We start from the raw sequence: 15,128 nt of genomic DNA, 5'->3' as shown, positions 1-15,128 counted from the left end.
AATAAAATTGAGGGATGAATAATTTTAGCATAAGGAAATTTCGAAAGAGTTTGAATTAGAAAAAAAGAAAACAATTAGTACAGTGTTTGTTGATTTGCTTTTCTTTATTTTTTTTAAAGATTTCATTCATTTATCTTTAGAGGGGAAGGAAGGAGAGGAGAGAAATACTAATGTATGGTTGCCTCTCATGCGTCCCCTGCCGGGAACCAGGGACAGGCCTGCAACCCAGGCATGTGCCCTGACTGGGAATCGAACCGCAATCGTGTGGTTCGCAGGCCTGCGCTCCATCCACTGAGCTACACCAGCCAGGGCTGCCTTTCTTTAATTCTCAGTTTTGTTCCAAAAAAGATTTTAGACAGGACTTTACAAAATACTTGAACATCAATAAAAAAGAAAAAGAAAAATTAAATTAAATTAAATTAAAAGTAGCTGTTATCTTTCCTCTTTTGTTCCCAACCAAATGTAATTGTTCTCATGAATTTTTCCCAGTCCACTGAGTCTGCTATTGAAAAACACCCTCAATTTTTTTAAATGGAAAGAATACATACAAAGAGGATTCAGGAAAGGAGGGGATTAAACATACATAATAAATATGCCCCATTACTTTAAAACGTGTGTTTTAAGGTTTCTAACTATTGCATTGTAGAAGTCTTTTTCTTTTTTAAGTATATTTTATTGATTATGCTATTACAGTTGTCCCATTTTTTCTCCACTTTATTCCCCTCCATCCTGAACCCTACTCCCACCTTCGTTACCCTGCCTTAGTTCATATCCATGTGTCTACGTAGAAGTTCTTTGGCTTCTCCATTTCCCATAATATTCTTAACCTCCCTTTGTCTATTTTGTACCTACCAATTACGCTTCTTATTCCCTGTACCTTTTCCCCCACTGATAAGCCTCCATGTGATGTCCTTTGATTACCCTTAGAAATCTCATCTGTAAGGAAATGAAATTAATCTAGCATGTTTGAACTGAAAAAAAACTTCAGAAACCATCTGCAGTCATGTACCTGCTCACATGTGGGATGAGGAAACTATGTCTTCATGACACCAGGAGACTGGCCTCTGTGCCCAGACAAAACTACCTTGTCAAGTCAGGGCTTCCACGTTCATTCGTGTTGCACTGCCAGAGTCTGCACGCCCTTTAAAGACTCACGGAGGAACAAGCAGGCAATTCCCAATCCTGGCTACTTATTACACCTTCCTAAGAGTTTTAAAACAAACCCTGGCCCTGCTCTCCAGCAGTGAAATTTGAACCTCTGGAGGTGAAGCCTTGGCTGAGCTCTGTTCAGCCAAGGTTGAGAACCATCTAGATAGGTCTGAACGATTCTACACAGAGCTCTGACTTGATCTCCCAATAGGGGTCCTACTATTTTTCCAGAGAGAACCATAGTAAGAGGGGAAATTGAGTGTGTGTTACAGAAAAGCTTACCTGTGGTACTCATCTTAGAGTTTTAGTCTATAGTATTGAATATCGTACGATTCTTCAATGAAAGTGCTCTTTTGTTCTTTTTCTAGGGCATGTCTTAAACTTTTGCTTGAGATATAAAGTAGAGCTAAGGACTCTCCATCTGCGATTTTTACACACATACACCAAACAAATATACCAGTAAAATAACAATAATTATATAGGTATCCAAGGATGAAATCCATGTAAGGAAAATCCAATTTTATTTTACAGTCAGCATGCTAAAGAATTGGAACAATCCACACTGTAGTATTTTTAAACAGAAGTGTTTCTTTTAAATGAATTCCTCAGCCATAATTTCAAGACTTTCTTTGGTGAAAAATGGAAAAATCAACCTTGATTTTTAAGGATATGAATAAACTTATTAAAATATATCATTACATCCACCACATGACAAGAAGACAAGTGAAGCTCAAAATATTTTGAATACTATTCCTGGTTTTATTAGCTTGCTCAAAGCTGAAACATTATTAAATCTCATTAGAATTTTTTATAGGCTGTGATAAAAGCACAGACTCTTAAGTGCTTAATTGAGGTTCTTTCACATTACCTGAGCCAAAATAAACAAGGAGCACTGACTATTGATCTCTTTCTCTTTGATAGAAACTTCTTTGCACATTCCACCAGGGAGGACCTGGTTCAGAACCTGAAGGATACAGAGACATTAACAAGTTTCTAATCCAATTTTTCCCTTGCTTATTCAGCAACCTCTCTTCTTTCAACAATGGGAGCGAGATAGCCTGTGGAAAAAAATCCTACAAAGCCACAGTGATAAAACAGCCCCTTTATAATCTTCAGTGGTACCTGAAAAACTACCTCGTACTCATAAATCAGAGTCTGATAAAGAGAGCAGCTTCACATATGAAGCCTGGGCCCAGGATGTAAGACTGTTCTCATCCTCCAGAGAAAATAAGAGCTGTGGGCTTCCTTCCAGAAAGTCAGATGGTTTTGATAAGTTTACGTAATAAACTCGAATGAGGATGAAGTCTTCATTTTGCATATGTCAGCTTTGCTAGCAGTTTTCTGTTTGCTCTCAGATTTTTTATTGCAAAATGAAAAAAAAGATCAGGGAAAGATACACTTTATTAGTAGCCTAATATTTCCAAGACATGTAGAGCTTTTATTATTTTGAATTTCTTACTATGATAGCCTTTAAATTATACCAGTATAAATACTGCAACCATGACACCTTTTTATTTATTTGATTTTTCTGAGTCTTTTTGGATACTTGCTAGTTATCCATCAAGCACAATAGAAGCAGATTTTAGGTTATAAAAACATTGGAATTCTCTCTTTATACGACAATTTTATTTAAAAACAAATCTCTTACTCAAGAAAAAGAGGACTATTGGAAGCATTTTCAGCCTGAGTGATATATGCAAATGACCACTTTCCTCTGCTAAAATATGATGACACAGATGCTGACTGTACACTCTAGGGACCAGGCAGAACTGCACATTAGGAATCTAAATGGTTGCTTGTGTTTGGAAGTGGTGTTGCCTTTAAGGCAGGTGAGGGAGCAGGAAGTCCTTTTTAACCATACTGAGAACCCAAGTATCGCTAAAGCAAGGTTTCCAAGTTGGTTGTTCTAATTGACTTCTTTTTCTTTCAGACATGCATGCCAGGATTTTATCGACTGCGTCCTGGGCCAGGCGACCGCACCCCTGGGCCAACTCTGGGCACCTGTGTTCCATGTCAATGTAATGGACACAGCAGCCTCTGTGACCCTGAAACCTCCATATGCCAGGTATTCACGGGACCCTTTCTTGAACAAGGTCTCTGTGTTCACTTCTCTTTGCACATGCTCAGACACCGTGAGCAGGGCCAGCTGACCTGCAGGGAACGTGTGTGTGTGAAATAAAACATGCAGGAAAATGGCATTTATCATATTACATATTTTTTAAAGTAAATTTAAAATGATCATTGGGAAAACTACTACTCAGGTCAAAATACAAAATATTAACAGCATCTTAGAACAACAACCAGGGATACAACTATTCATGTAAAAATCACACAAGGGTTTTTTCTGATTATAAACAAAAATAAGTATTTTATGAGAAATTTGAAAATTATAGAGAAGTATTAAGAAACAATTAAAGTCATCCAAAATTCAACTTAAGATAAACATTTTATATTTTAGGTATTTCCTATCAATTTTATGCATGTGCTCATAAATATGATTTATATAATACCATAGGTGCAGTGTTATGTTCTGTTTTTTAGTGTATACATTGTAAACATATTGTATTACTAGATATTCTATAAAATCTTTACAATCTTTAATAGAATATTCCATAATTTAACCATTTCCCTTAGAATTCCAGCTGCTCTTATTGGTTAGTCTTTTTGGTATGTTCCTGTGGTGGGTAAAATGGCACCAGGTGTTAGACCAGTGGGGTTGGACCGGTACATGACTTCCGCTAAGAAAGAATTCAGAGGCAAGACTCAAACTATAAGAGAAAGTTTATTTTAAGAGCCATAGAAGTAGGAGAAGGGAGCCATAGAAGACATAGGCTTAGGTAACAGGTTACAGAGGCACAAGAAGGGTCCTTAGTGCTTAGAAGAAAGGGGGAGGCAAGGAAAACAGGCTTGGGGGGCCGGGGGGTTGCATAAAGGTGTGGGCATGCCAGAGCATGGCTGAGTCCTCCGTCCTAAGGGCTTTTAGGGTGGGGATTTTAGGGGAGGTCTCAAGGGAGGATCTCAGTGGAATATTTATCAGCTTTCCAGGTGTCTCCTTTCAGGGTCATGGTTTCCACTGATGGTTCAGTGCCAAGCAGGGGTTTCTGATGTCAGCCATGGTGTCACTTGGCTGATTTTGTTGCTTTTCTAGACCTGGAGCTGAAACACAACTGAGGCCCAGGTGTATCTGATGCATGTCAGAACTCTTCATTAGTTCTGACAAGGGTCATGTCCTGGGGTCTTCATTAGTTCTAACTGGGGTTCATGTCCTGAGGTCTTAATGCTTAAGGGCTGTTTTTCAGCCCCTTTGTTCCTTCCCCCTCTAAGGAAGTCTAACTCACATGACTAGCAACATATTGGGGAGGAAGGTCAGGGAAGGGTTCGAACTGCCTGACCAGCGATATAAAAGGGCAGGGAGTTCAAACTGCATGACCAGCAGGCAATATGCTAGAGGAGGAAAGGTTACCCTGGGGATCAGGTCCTTGTTTTCCCAGTTTTGCCCATTGCTAGGCATATCAGTGCCAACCTCTCTTTCTCTCTCTATTTCTTTCTTTCTCTGTCTGTCTCTGAAATCAATAAAAACGTTCTCTGGTGAAGACTTAAAAAAAGATTTCTTTTTAAAATCAAGTTGGCTATTAAATTTATCATATGCTTATTTGTGAAGAATGTAGTGAAGGTTAAGATATGTTTAAAATATATATGATTATATATACTTTTTGTCTTACATAGAATGATGAATGATAATATTGACTAGATTATATTAATCATCCTTGAATTCCTGAAATAATTACTTCTTGATTTCAATGTAGTATTGTTTTGCCCATCTGCTGGCTTGTAAAATTAAATAGATAATATGAGGAGAGGAGTTAATTTATACATTCTTTTTTTATCAATAAGAATAAGCTTTTGTGAGCCTACAGAAGACAATCCTGAGGGCAAACTTGGAGAAGACAAACAAGAATTCTGATACCATCTCTGTCACTTTTATTTTTTGTTTATTTTTATTAATTATATTAGGTGATATTGGTTAATAAAATTATATATGTCTCAAATGTGCAATTCTATGAGACATCATCTGTATATTTCATTGTGAGTTTACCGCACAAAGTCAAATATACATTCTTAAGTGAGAATTAGATGCATTTCTTTTTCTTATTCAATCTTCACAGTTATTTTTAACAGAGGCATGTACACTTTATGTGATTAATTTAGAGTAATTCATAAAGGACACAGTTTAATTTTATTTTTTAGGATAAAAGTTGTCTATCTGCTATGGTTTTTGGACCAGTTGGCTGTTTTAGCTACATCTGTGCCTTAAGAATCTTAAATACTGATCTGTTTTCTGAGATAACCCTAGATGAAGTGAAAAATAAATACATATGTGCATCAGATATGCACAGCTTGTATAAACTGTTGTGCTCTGATTTATTATATGTTACTTCAAGGAACTTAACAACTTTTGAAGTTAGACAACTGTATCTTTGAAACAGCCCCTTGAGGCACATAGGAAATAACTATTACTACTTCAATGCTATAACCGAGGAAGCTGAAGCATGCTGATTTCTGTAGTAGTGTGGATCCCAGTTTAACATCATATCCATTGCACAGTGCAATTCCCTCTACTTCACACAATACAATGCCCTTATGGCCTCTATGGTGTAGTGGTCATAAACATGACTCTGGGCTCACCACCTTCACTCACATCCTGGCTTCATCTTTTGTGGACTGTGGAAGTGCAGGCAGTTTGTGTAATCTAATTGGGGTCTTAGTTTTCTCATTTATTAAATGAAGATAATCATGGTGCTTAGTCATAGAGTTTTTATAAAGATTCAGTGGAGTACTTAGCACATGGTAAGCTCCACAGAAGTGATAGTAATAATGATGCTTATGATGTTGAAAAAGATAATAATTAGTATACATTTTATCTACAATTTATGGTCTAAGAACCAATAAGATGGTACTTAATCAAAACAGGTAAACACTATTATCTTGCGCTACATCTTCTCACTTATCTATTTTTTCCTTTACACCTTTCTTCAAAAATATGGTGTGGAGAAGAAACAAAACTAGAAAAAACCTTGCAGGCTATTTCAAATGCTAAATAAAATGCACATCATTTTGTAACTATTCTCTTTATAATTCATAATGTCACAAGAGAGGTGCTGCTTCATCCTAGGCATTTGTAAATCCTACACATAGCCATGTTATTATTAATAGCTCAGCGACTACTGCCTCCTAAGGAAATTTTTCTTCAAAAAGGAAGAGTAAAATGTTAGTGATACTGAACTCCAAGAAAGGAAGGGAAGAGAAAGTAAGTGAATTAAAACTAATCAGTGTACACACAGACATAATAGGTAGGTAGATAGATAGACAGACAGCTAGATTTTCAGAATTTATATATAACACATCTATCTATCTTGCTATCTGTCTTTCTATCTCTCTATTTCTCTACACACATGTAATCTCATTTAATTATCCATGGTCAGTATTTTTCCTGTATTTCACACATGGAATATCAAAGTCTCAGCTGAAGTAACTTTGTCAAGACCAAATAGTTTGTGAAAGTATGTTTTTACTCTATTACAACTCGCAAAGAAAAATAAGTCTTCATTATTGATGAGCCCTGTTCTCTTAAATGTTGTCAGTATCTGTGGTTAAGCAATCATCCCTACCTGGAGTAAGTAGACTCATAATAGAATCTACTATGGTTAAGTAAACCCAATCTTATTTAGTCTAACAACCTTACCAAAATAGGGATTATTGGCATTTTATGACAACCCTGAAAATTAATGCTGAGAAAATTTAAGTCACCTTCAGAGTCTCGGTTAAAATATTTTAGAATCAGGTTTGAAATTCACTATAAAATGCTACTACAGGCTGTGAGGAAGAGTATACATGCTCTCAGCTAATTAAATGAGTTCGACGTTGAAGGCCCAGGTGACTTATATCCTAGAATACTGATAGAATCTACAAATATGATTAAAACCCATCTATAAAAAATAGACGACATCTATAAAGCCATCTATGAAAAATATTTACAAAACTATGAAAATGTAAACTTGTCTCAGGATAAAAACAAGTGAAACGCCATTCCAGATTTTGTAAATGAAAGTAGAAACAGACTGAATTTCATCTCCAGTAAGATTTAAGAATTGTCTCCTTAACCAATATCTTTCAAGTATAGGAAAATAAACAGTGCTCAGTAGGAAGCAGAATATGTTCCCTGAAAATGAACATATCGAACTAATTGCAAGGGTTACTGTGTATATAATATTTGAGACTGTAGTTTCCTGAATCCCATTATAATATCAAATTCATCGGAAAGTGTGATTACAACATACTTCAAATTCAGCAGAAACACTGACCGCTTCCATGTGTCCAGTCCTACGGACGTTCCAGGACCAATGCTGTCTGCTGCACATAGACTTTTCTCAGTTGTTCTTACAGTTTATGAGGATTGTTCCTTCATTCACAGCAGATGAGCTGAGGATGAGACACACTAAGTAATTTGCTCAAGTAATAAACCGGTAAGGGTCAGATCTGTGATTCAAACTGGCATGTTTAAATAGGTATTGACAGAATGTTTGTGATATCTTCTCAAAAGGATAAAAGTATGAGCCAGATGGTAATCAGTTAACAGGTGTGAGTGGTGTAGCAGGTGCAGAACAATGTGACCTGGGGTAGTCTCTAGAGGTGTCCTGATGATGAAGCACAGGCTTTGTGTTTGACCCTATTGTGTTCAAAATTTGCATCAGTGATTTGGATGAGATCTATCAAATATTCAGAGGACAAAAAGCTGGGAGTGTTATCTGGTGTGTTGGATGGTCAATAATTAAAAAGAGCCTGACAGATGAAACTGTAAGATGAAATTAATTTTAAAAAAATCTGCTCTGAGGTAGGTTTACTTTTCTGTTCATTTTTTAGGCATTTGTTAATATTTCTAATTTACAGATGTTGTGGTAGGTGCTAGGAATATAAAGATGAGACATGCTTGGGCCTTGCTGTCTAGGAGCTTATAGTCTAGTGTTTAAGGGAAAGAACAGAGAAAATGACACATAATAGCAATTCCTGTGAAGCAGAAATTTTTACTTGACTACAGATTCGTTTCTGTAAATCCAGGTCAAGAGAGGAAATACATTCAATAGATTTGCAAATCATGGGGAGAGACTTACAGTCTCTATTTTAAGAGAAATCCTGAGTAATCAGGATTGTAAAGTGTTTAGCTTCAAAAAAAAAGATATTTAGCTTGAAAAAAGATTTAGGAAGTAATAGTATTGTTTACATATTTAAGGACTTTCCCTGAGAAATGGAAATTAGATTCAATCTACATAGCTTCAGATGGCACGGCTTGGATCACTGCCTGAAAAATCAGAGTAAAATTAATTTTGCTCACCATAAGGGAAATTTCATAGCTTTTTGTTGCATGAGTTGGAAAGGGCTGCCTCAGGCATTTAATACAATATCGAGGAAAGGGAGGGGTATCCTTATAAAGAAAGCAGCTTAGATTAAGTAACTTCTAATATTACGTCTAACCTATGATATTATTAATATTATATTCATTTGATTTAGTAACAAGAAAATATATTTCCAATTTTACCATGTGCAAAAAATACCAATGTAATATATTTTACTAGATTATTGGAAAGATACTAGCTCTGGCTGGTGTAGCTCAGTGCTTTGAGCACAGGCCTGTGAACCAAGGGATTGCAGTTTGATTCCCAGTCAGGGCACATGCCTGGGTTGCAGGCCAGTTCCCAGCAGGGGACACACGAGAGGCAACCATACACTGATATTTCTCTCCCTTTCTCCTTCCCTTCCCCTCTAAAGATAAATAAATAAAATGTTTTTTTAAAAAAAGGAAGAAAAGACACTAGCACATAGCACCATGGAGAATATAATTGAACTTCTCATTAAGCAACTAAGACTTAGAAACTTTTTTTCAGAAACTTCCAGTTAGGCTGAAAGTGACCCAAAATAAATTGGAGTCCCCTATTTCAAAGCAGACAGGGAAGTCATATGAAAGGTCTATGTCAAAAAGTTTCCAAAATGGCATCATGATTTATGTGTTGTGTTCACAGACCTAAGCATAACATTTGATTCAGTTAACCAAGTGTAGTCTGTCAGCAACCCTTTGAATGATTGACTGTCCAGAGAAGGTCAAAGTATTTGCTTGCTCTGTGGAGAAATTATATCAAATAGTAGGTATGACAGCAGCAAACTATATTTTTGAATCTCTGTATTTCTAATGATTAACATTATCTTTGAGAGTTTTATTCGGTTATTAATGTTATATCAGGTTACATAAAATAATTATCCATCTTTTACAAAAGTAAGATACTGATAATTATTGTTCAAGATACCGTGTATTTTTTTGGCATGTGTTTATTTCTATAACTATAAAATATGTGCTTAAACCACTCCCCAGTTTACATCATCTGACACCATGTGGAATGACTTGAGAATTATTTTTTCTTAGAACCATTATTTCTCTCTATGCTACTGTTACAAATGGAATGACTGTTTTATTGCTAAAATATGCTGGTTCCTTTGGATGACTGAATAAAAGAGGATTATGGTACTTAAATATAACCAATCATCTTGCCCAGCTAACCACCTTTTCTGCTCAAATAATTAGACTTGGAACTTGGCCTTTTTCATCCTAAGAAGCCTAACCAGTATCATCTGTACTTCCTAAAAAGAGTGTGCATTCAGGCAGTCATTCAAAATGGTCATTGGAACCCACCATGTTTCCGTTGCTGGGTTGAGCATGAAGGAGCGTTTAGCTCAGACTCAGGGCACCGGGCCATGTTTATCAGCAAAAAATAACATTTACAGTGAGAGCTGAAATGAATAGTTGCTTGCCAGATAAAAGGGAGAAAAATATTTCAGAACAAGGGGTTTGTATGTGAAACATCCCAGAGGTAAGAGAGAATGCTGCATAATTTTAGAATTTCAGACAGCGCCATATGGCTTCAGTATAGTGTGCAAAGGTACAGTAGCTATGCCCGGAGGGGTAACTAGGGGCCAGATTATAAAGGTCTTTCTTGCCCCACTAGAGAGTTTGCTACGCTCCCTGAGGGCAAAGGGGAACTAGCGCGGGCTTTCAAGCAAGAAAATGGCATGGTTTGATATGTTCTATAGAATGATCACGCTGAGTGTAATGTGGGGAAATTACTGGACGAGAAAATTTGGAAGCAGAATCTTTAGTTAAGAGGCTGTTCTCATAAGACAAAAGATGAAGGTGGCCAGATAAAAACAGTAGCAATAAGGATATAAAGAAATAGAGTAACAGAGTCATGGAATATGATGACCAAATAGATGTTTGGTTGGAGGGAGGCTTCTAGACTGCTGGCCTGGGTAATTCAGAGGCTGAAAGTGACCCAAAATAAATTGGAAGCACAGAAATTTTTGCAGATTTTAAAAAGGTGAGCCTATTTGCCATTTCAAATTCAAGGTGCTTTTATGTTATACAATAAGAAACATCCAAGAGGCAATCTGGAATATAAGTCTGGAAATCATTAGCGAATCTAGTCTGAATGTATAACATTTTCAGTTTGGGGCACATAGATGATAGCTGAAGTACAGTAATGGGAGAAATCACAAGGTAGAATGCATAGGGAAAAAAAAGGTGAGAACCACAGTTAGAATCAAGGATGATAATTCTTACTAAACAGAAGAGAAGAAGGAGTCCATGAAGGAGGCTAAAAAAGAGAAGCCGTAAAAGTAGGAGAAAAATCAATAAATCATACTAGTATTAGGATACCATAGAAAGAGAAATTTCAGAGTGGCCAGAAATGTGAGCTGCCACAGAAAGTTCATACACTGTGAAGACTGATTACTGTCAGTAAATTTTAATTTAGCAACAGAGATTTTATGTGTGAGCCTGGAATCATGTTTTAATGGTGAAATCAGAGAACTTTTTAAAGGATGAATAGGAGATGAGGAAGTAGAAACCAGGAATGTAAACAATGGTTTTAAAAAGCTTATCAAAGATACCATGGACTTGTCAAGGGACTTAAAACCTCGGAGGTTTTTTTAAGGTACAAAAAGCTTGACTAACCTCAAATGTCAATGGGGATTAAGTCAGCAAAGAAAGAGAAAATGCAGATGCTGGGGAAATGAGAGGCAGGCAGGTAAGGAAGTCAGAGTTTAGGAAAGGAGTAGCTTTAGACAAAAGACAGAATACCACGTCCTATGACAGAAATAAATATTAAGGGGGTGGAAAATAATTCAGGCAAGATGGTGAGTCTGTTGGCTTTAAGGGAGCACCCAAATGAGGACTTTTTCTGAAAACAGGGAAAATCACCTGCTAAAGTGAGAATTAGAACATTTGAGACTTCTATTCTACTATATTGAAAAACTTGATTTTATATTTAGATATGAAATACATCGGTAAGTGACAAAATATATTTTCAAATATATCACTAAAAAGGTAAAAAGAAACCCCATGGTCCAAAATTCAATGAGGTAATGTCATGGTTTCTCCCCCAAGAAAAAGAATGAACTCTCAAAAGAGAATTAATAGAAGTTCTAGAAAATAATTTTAATTCCATGATAATGTCTGTAAAAGTAACTTCAGTTACTGTTTATCATAAATAGCTACACATACCATACCAAAAGTTGTCTGGCCATTGGAAAACACTTGAAAAATATATATACATGCTTCTTGAATGATAGATTGAATGAGACAAAGAACTGAGCATATGAGACGTGCTCCACATTGAGTATAAAGCCCGAGGTGTCTCTGTGGCTCCAGCTGACTTGATCTGGACATTGGTTCATTAACCTATACCTCTATTTTGTAACTGACTATTTTGCTTCCCAACTTTTCTTTTGATATTTTTTATGTCACCCTTCTGACCACTCCAAATCCTGTCTTATAAAATCAAGCTAAAATTCAACTCTAAATGCCTTCTATTTTCTCCTGTTTCCCAACTTCTGAAGCCAAATGTCACATTTCCACTAAACAGTCAATATTGCATTCTTTATGTGCAATCTAAAGAACAGAATAAACAAATAAACAAAATAGTTACAGACAACAGACTGATGATTGCCAAACAGGAGAGGGTTTGGGGGACTGGATGAAAACATTGAAGGGATTAAGAAGTACCAATCGGTAGTTACAGAATAGTCACAAGAATGTAAAATACAGCATATGGAACATAGTCAGTAACACTGTAATAACTGTGCATGGTGCCGGTTGGGTAGCATGTTGCTCTACCTCGTCTTCCACTTGATTGCTCTCAGTTTCTGTTTCAGTGCCTGGTGTGTGGCTCTTTTACAGTCTTTATTGCATATGTGAATCCTATATGCTAAATACAATTCTACTTTGTGAGATTTGAATTTCAAAACTGTTTATACACTATTCTGAAACTATTCTAATTTCCTTGCATACATGTCTGAGAGCATATTACACAGTGCCTCTTATTATGCACGCATGAAAAAGAAAACATTGACCTGAGGTTGATTCTTAGTTTCAGATTGGATCTTCTCTTTCTGTAAAGAACCAGTAACATTTGGCAAGAATTAGATGAATAACATTCTTAAGGTGGTAACTCAACTGACCTTTTCTTCCCTTTTGTTGCTTCTTCAGAAATGTATGCTTGGTTTGGTTTTAGAAAGCCCACTGATGGGCACATAGCAGGTGCCAGAAATTTTATCATTTTTCCAGCACTTTGTTGAGAAGAAACATCAATGGCCAGGATATAATACATTCTAGAAATTTGTGAAGTTTATTCCTGACATTAGATAAGAGAAAAATGTATATAGAGATTCATGTAGGAAAGTGAGAACAGAAACTCTTCTTGTCAGTATAGCTACAACAGCCCAGTATTAGTTTCTCAAATGAGAGAGCTAGCATATATGTATACATACAGATATATGTATATACATATGTATGTACATATATATGAATATATCAAGGACTGTGTTTCTGTTGATGTCGTGTGTGTTCACAAGAACCCTCACAGGTATAGAACTGTATCATAAATTCAATTATAACTCTTCTTAAATTAAAAGCAAATTTCTTCCTTCTCCTTTACAGAATTGCCAGCATCACACTGCTGGTGACTTCTGTGAACGATGTGCTCTCGGCTACTATGGGATTGTCAAGGGGTTGCCAGATGACTGTCAGCAGTGTGCTTGCCCTCTGATTTCTCCCAGCAACAAGTAAGACTGAGCAATATTACCGTGTTTCCCAATCAGTAACACCATCTGTTTAGCACAGGGGCTTTCGGATTTGGCTGTAGTTTTCATGTAGAGGAAAACCTCCATGTAAAATAGAGATTTTCTAACAATATAAAAACATGACAGAAGTGAGCATGTAATACCTTATGGTTCATTTTTCCTTTAAACCCTTGTCCCAAGTAAATAGTACTTACTAATTAAGATGGACATATAAAGGTTAACATATGTTTGTGAAATAAATATGTACAAGTGTGCATAATGTTATGTATTTTCATAAAAGTCTAGTGTTTGCACATAGTTCCACCATAAATTCAGCTATGAAAGATTGTTTGGGTGCATGTTATATCCCTTTTGGAGCTGATTCTATTCATTTTGTATTTATTTCATGATGGGTAAAGAATTACCAAGAAAATAATTGAAAAATGGTATAGTCGAAGCAGGGTGACTTACTGTTATGCTCCAAAATACGTCAGTGTCTTCCAGAAAGACAGCCTCTTTTCTATTAAGATGGCCGGGCTTGATGCCACAGAAATGGCCACGCGGAGAAGCACGTCTGGACTGTTTTGTTTCAGCGCCCTGTGAACTTTCTGCATTTGTCTATGTATTGACGAAAACCCCGAAGTGTTTTCATTTGTGTTTTTGCTAACGCTGTGCCCACTTTCTGCTAGGTGATTTATCGATTTCAAGCTCTATATGGTAGGGCAGTTTTTCTCTAAAAATTTTCTGTTGAAAAGAAGGTAGGACTTCAGAGCTAGAATCCTGGACGTCTTTTATTGAATATATAAGAACCACAAAGGCGCTCTGCTAAAAAGATCATTCCACCTGTGCTTAGCTGTTGGGGTGGGTTTTTTTTTTTTTGCATATTTGCTTTTGTGTACATTCTGGAAACATTTCTTGTAAATTGTGTCCCTTGCTTCTGCAAGCTCCTGGTTCTTTGTTTGTTTGTTTGCTTTGTTTCATTTTGTGTTGAACAGAATCACAGGTATTTTATAGGGAGTCAAATGTAAATGTTGGGGTAAGTTGGATATTGATGCCAATAATACATGTGATTTTATTACTCCATCCAAGCACTAAGTGGTAGGTTGTGAAAAATAATACTATTTTCATTTTGTTTCCCAAATCTCCCTCTGATGATCAAATTTAAATAAGAGAAAGCTGTTTATTTTATAGCTTATTAAAATGTGAACCATTTGGGTTAGAAAAGTCTGATATTTAATTGACAATTTACTGTTGGGTGAACTATAACAAAAGCTATAAGAGATATAAAAGAGAAGCGTAACCTCTCTCGGAAGAGCTCACAAAACATGCATCTTAGGAGAAGTCAACTTACATGTAGTGAGAATTCAAAGGCACAAAATATCTCACTTGATTTTGGAGGACTCAAAAACATAGTGAAAGAAGGAACAGTATTTATAATGTATTCTAAACAGTGAATTGAAGGATTTTTATTGGTAGAGATGGTAGGAAATTATGCAAGTAAAACCTCAGAGAATAGAAAACACAAGGCATGTTTAAGAACTAGTAAGTAAGAGAATTTGGAGCATAGATTTCAAAGTTTCATAATTGCAGATGAAAATAAATGGGAAAATGGAGACCATTTGTAGACAGCTTTGAATACTAGTCTAAGAAATTGCTGTTTAATTTCCTATGTAATAAAAAAACACTGCAAGTTTTTATTATTAAAAAAGGTTGATGTGAAGAGAGCTTTAGGACTATTATAATAGAGCTGAATATAATGAATTAAAACAGGCAAAGAAAAAAAGTGAATAGAGCAATTAAAAAGCTATTTCATTAGC

General features: G+C 36.1%; 1 protein-coding gene across 3 annotated transcripts in view; it reads left to right on the top strand.

The window, feature by feature from the left end:
- The window catches only part of LAMA2 (laminin subunit alpha 2), a 531,387-nt gene that overhangs the window by 364,819 nt on the left and 151,440 nt on the right, over positions 1-15,128 (top strand). For all 3 annotated transcript variants that reach the window (XM_037045779.1, XM_037045780.1, XM_037045778.1), the window contains exons 29-30: positions 3,080-3,214; positions 13,190-13,314. In XM_037045779.1, the coding sequence (XP_036901674.1) occupies positions 3,080-3,214; positions 13,190-13,314 (260 nt within the window). The remainder of the gene's footprint in view (positions 1-3,079; positions 3,215-13,189; positions 13,315-15,128) is intronic.

The sequence above is a fragment of the Sturnira hondurensis genome, unplaced genomic scaffold (assembly GCF_014824575.4).
Source record: "Sturnira hondurensis isolate 20B ecotype Veracruz unplaced genomic scaffold, ASM1482457v3 Scaffold0004474, whole genome shotgun sequence".
NCBI classification, from domain to species: Eukaryota; Metazoa; Chordata; class Mammalia; order Chiroptera; family Phyllostomidae; genus Sturnira; species Sturnira hondurensis.
Note: the sequence above shows the minus strand (reverse complement) of the source record. Positions and strands in the feature narration are given on the sequence as shown.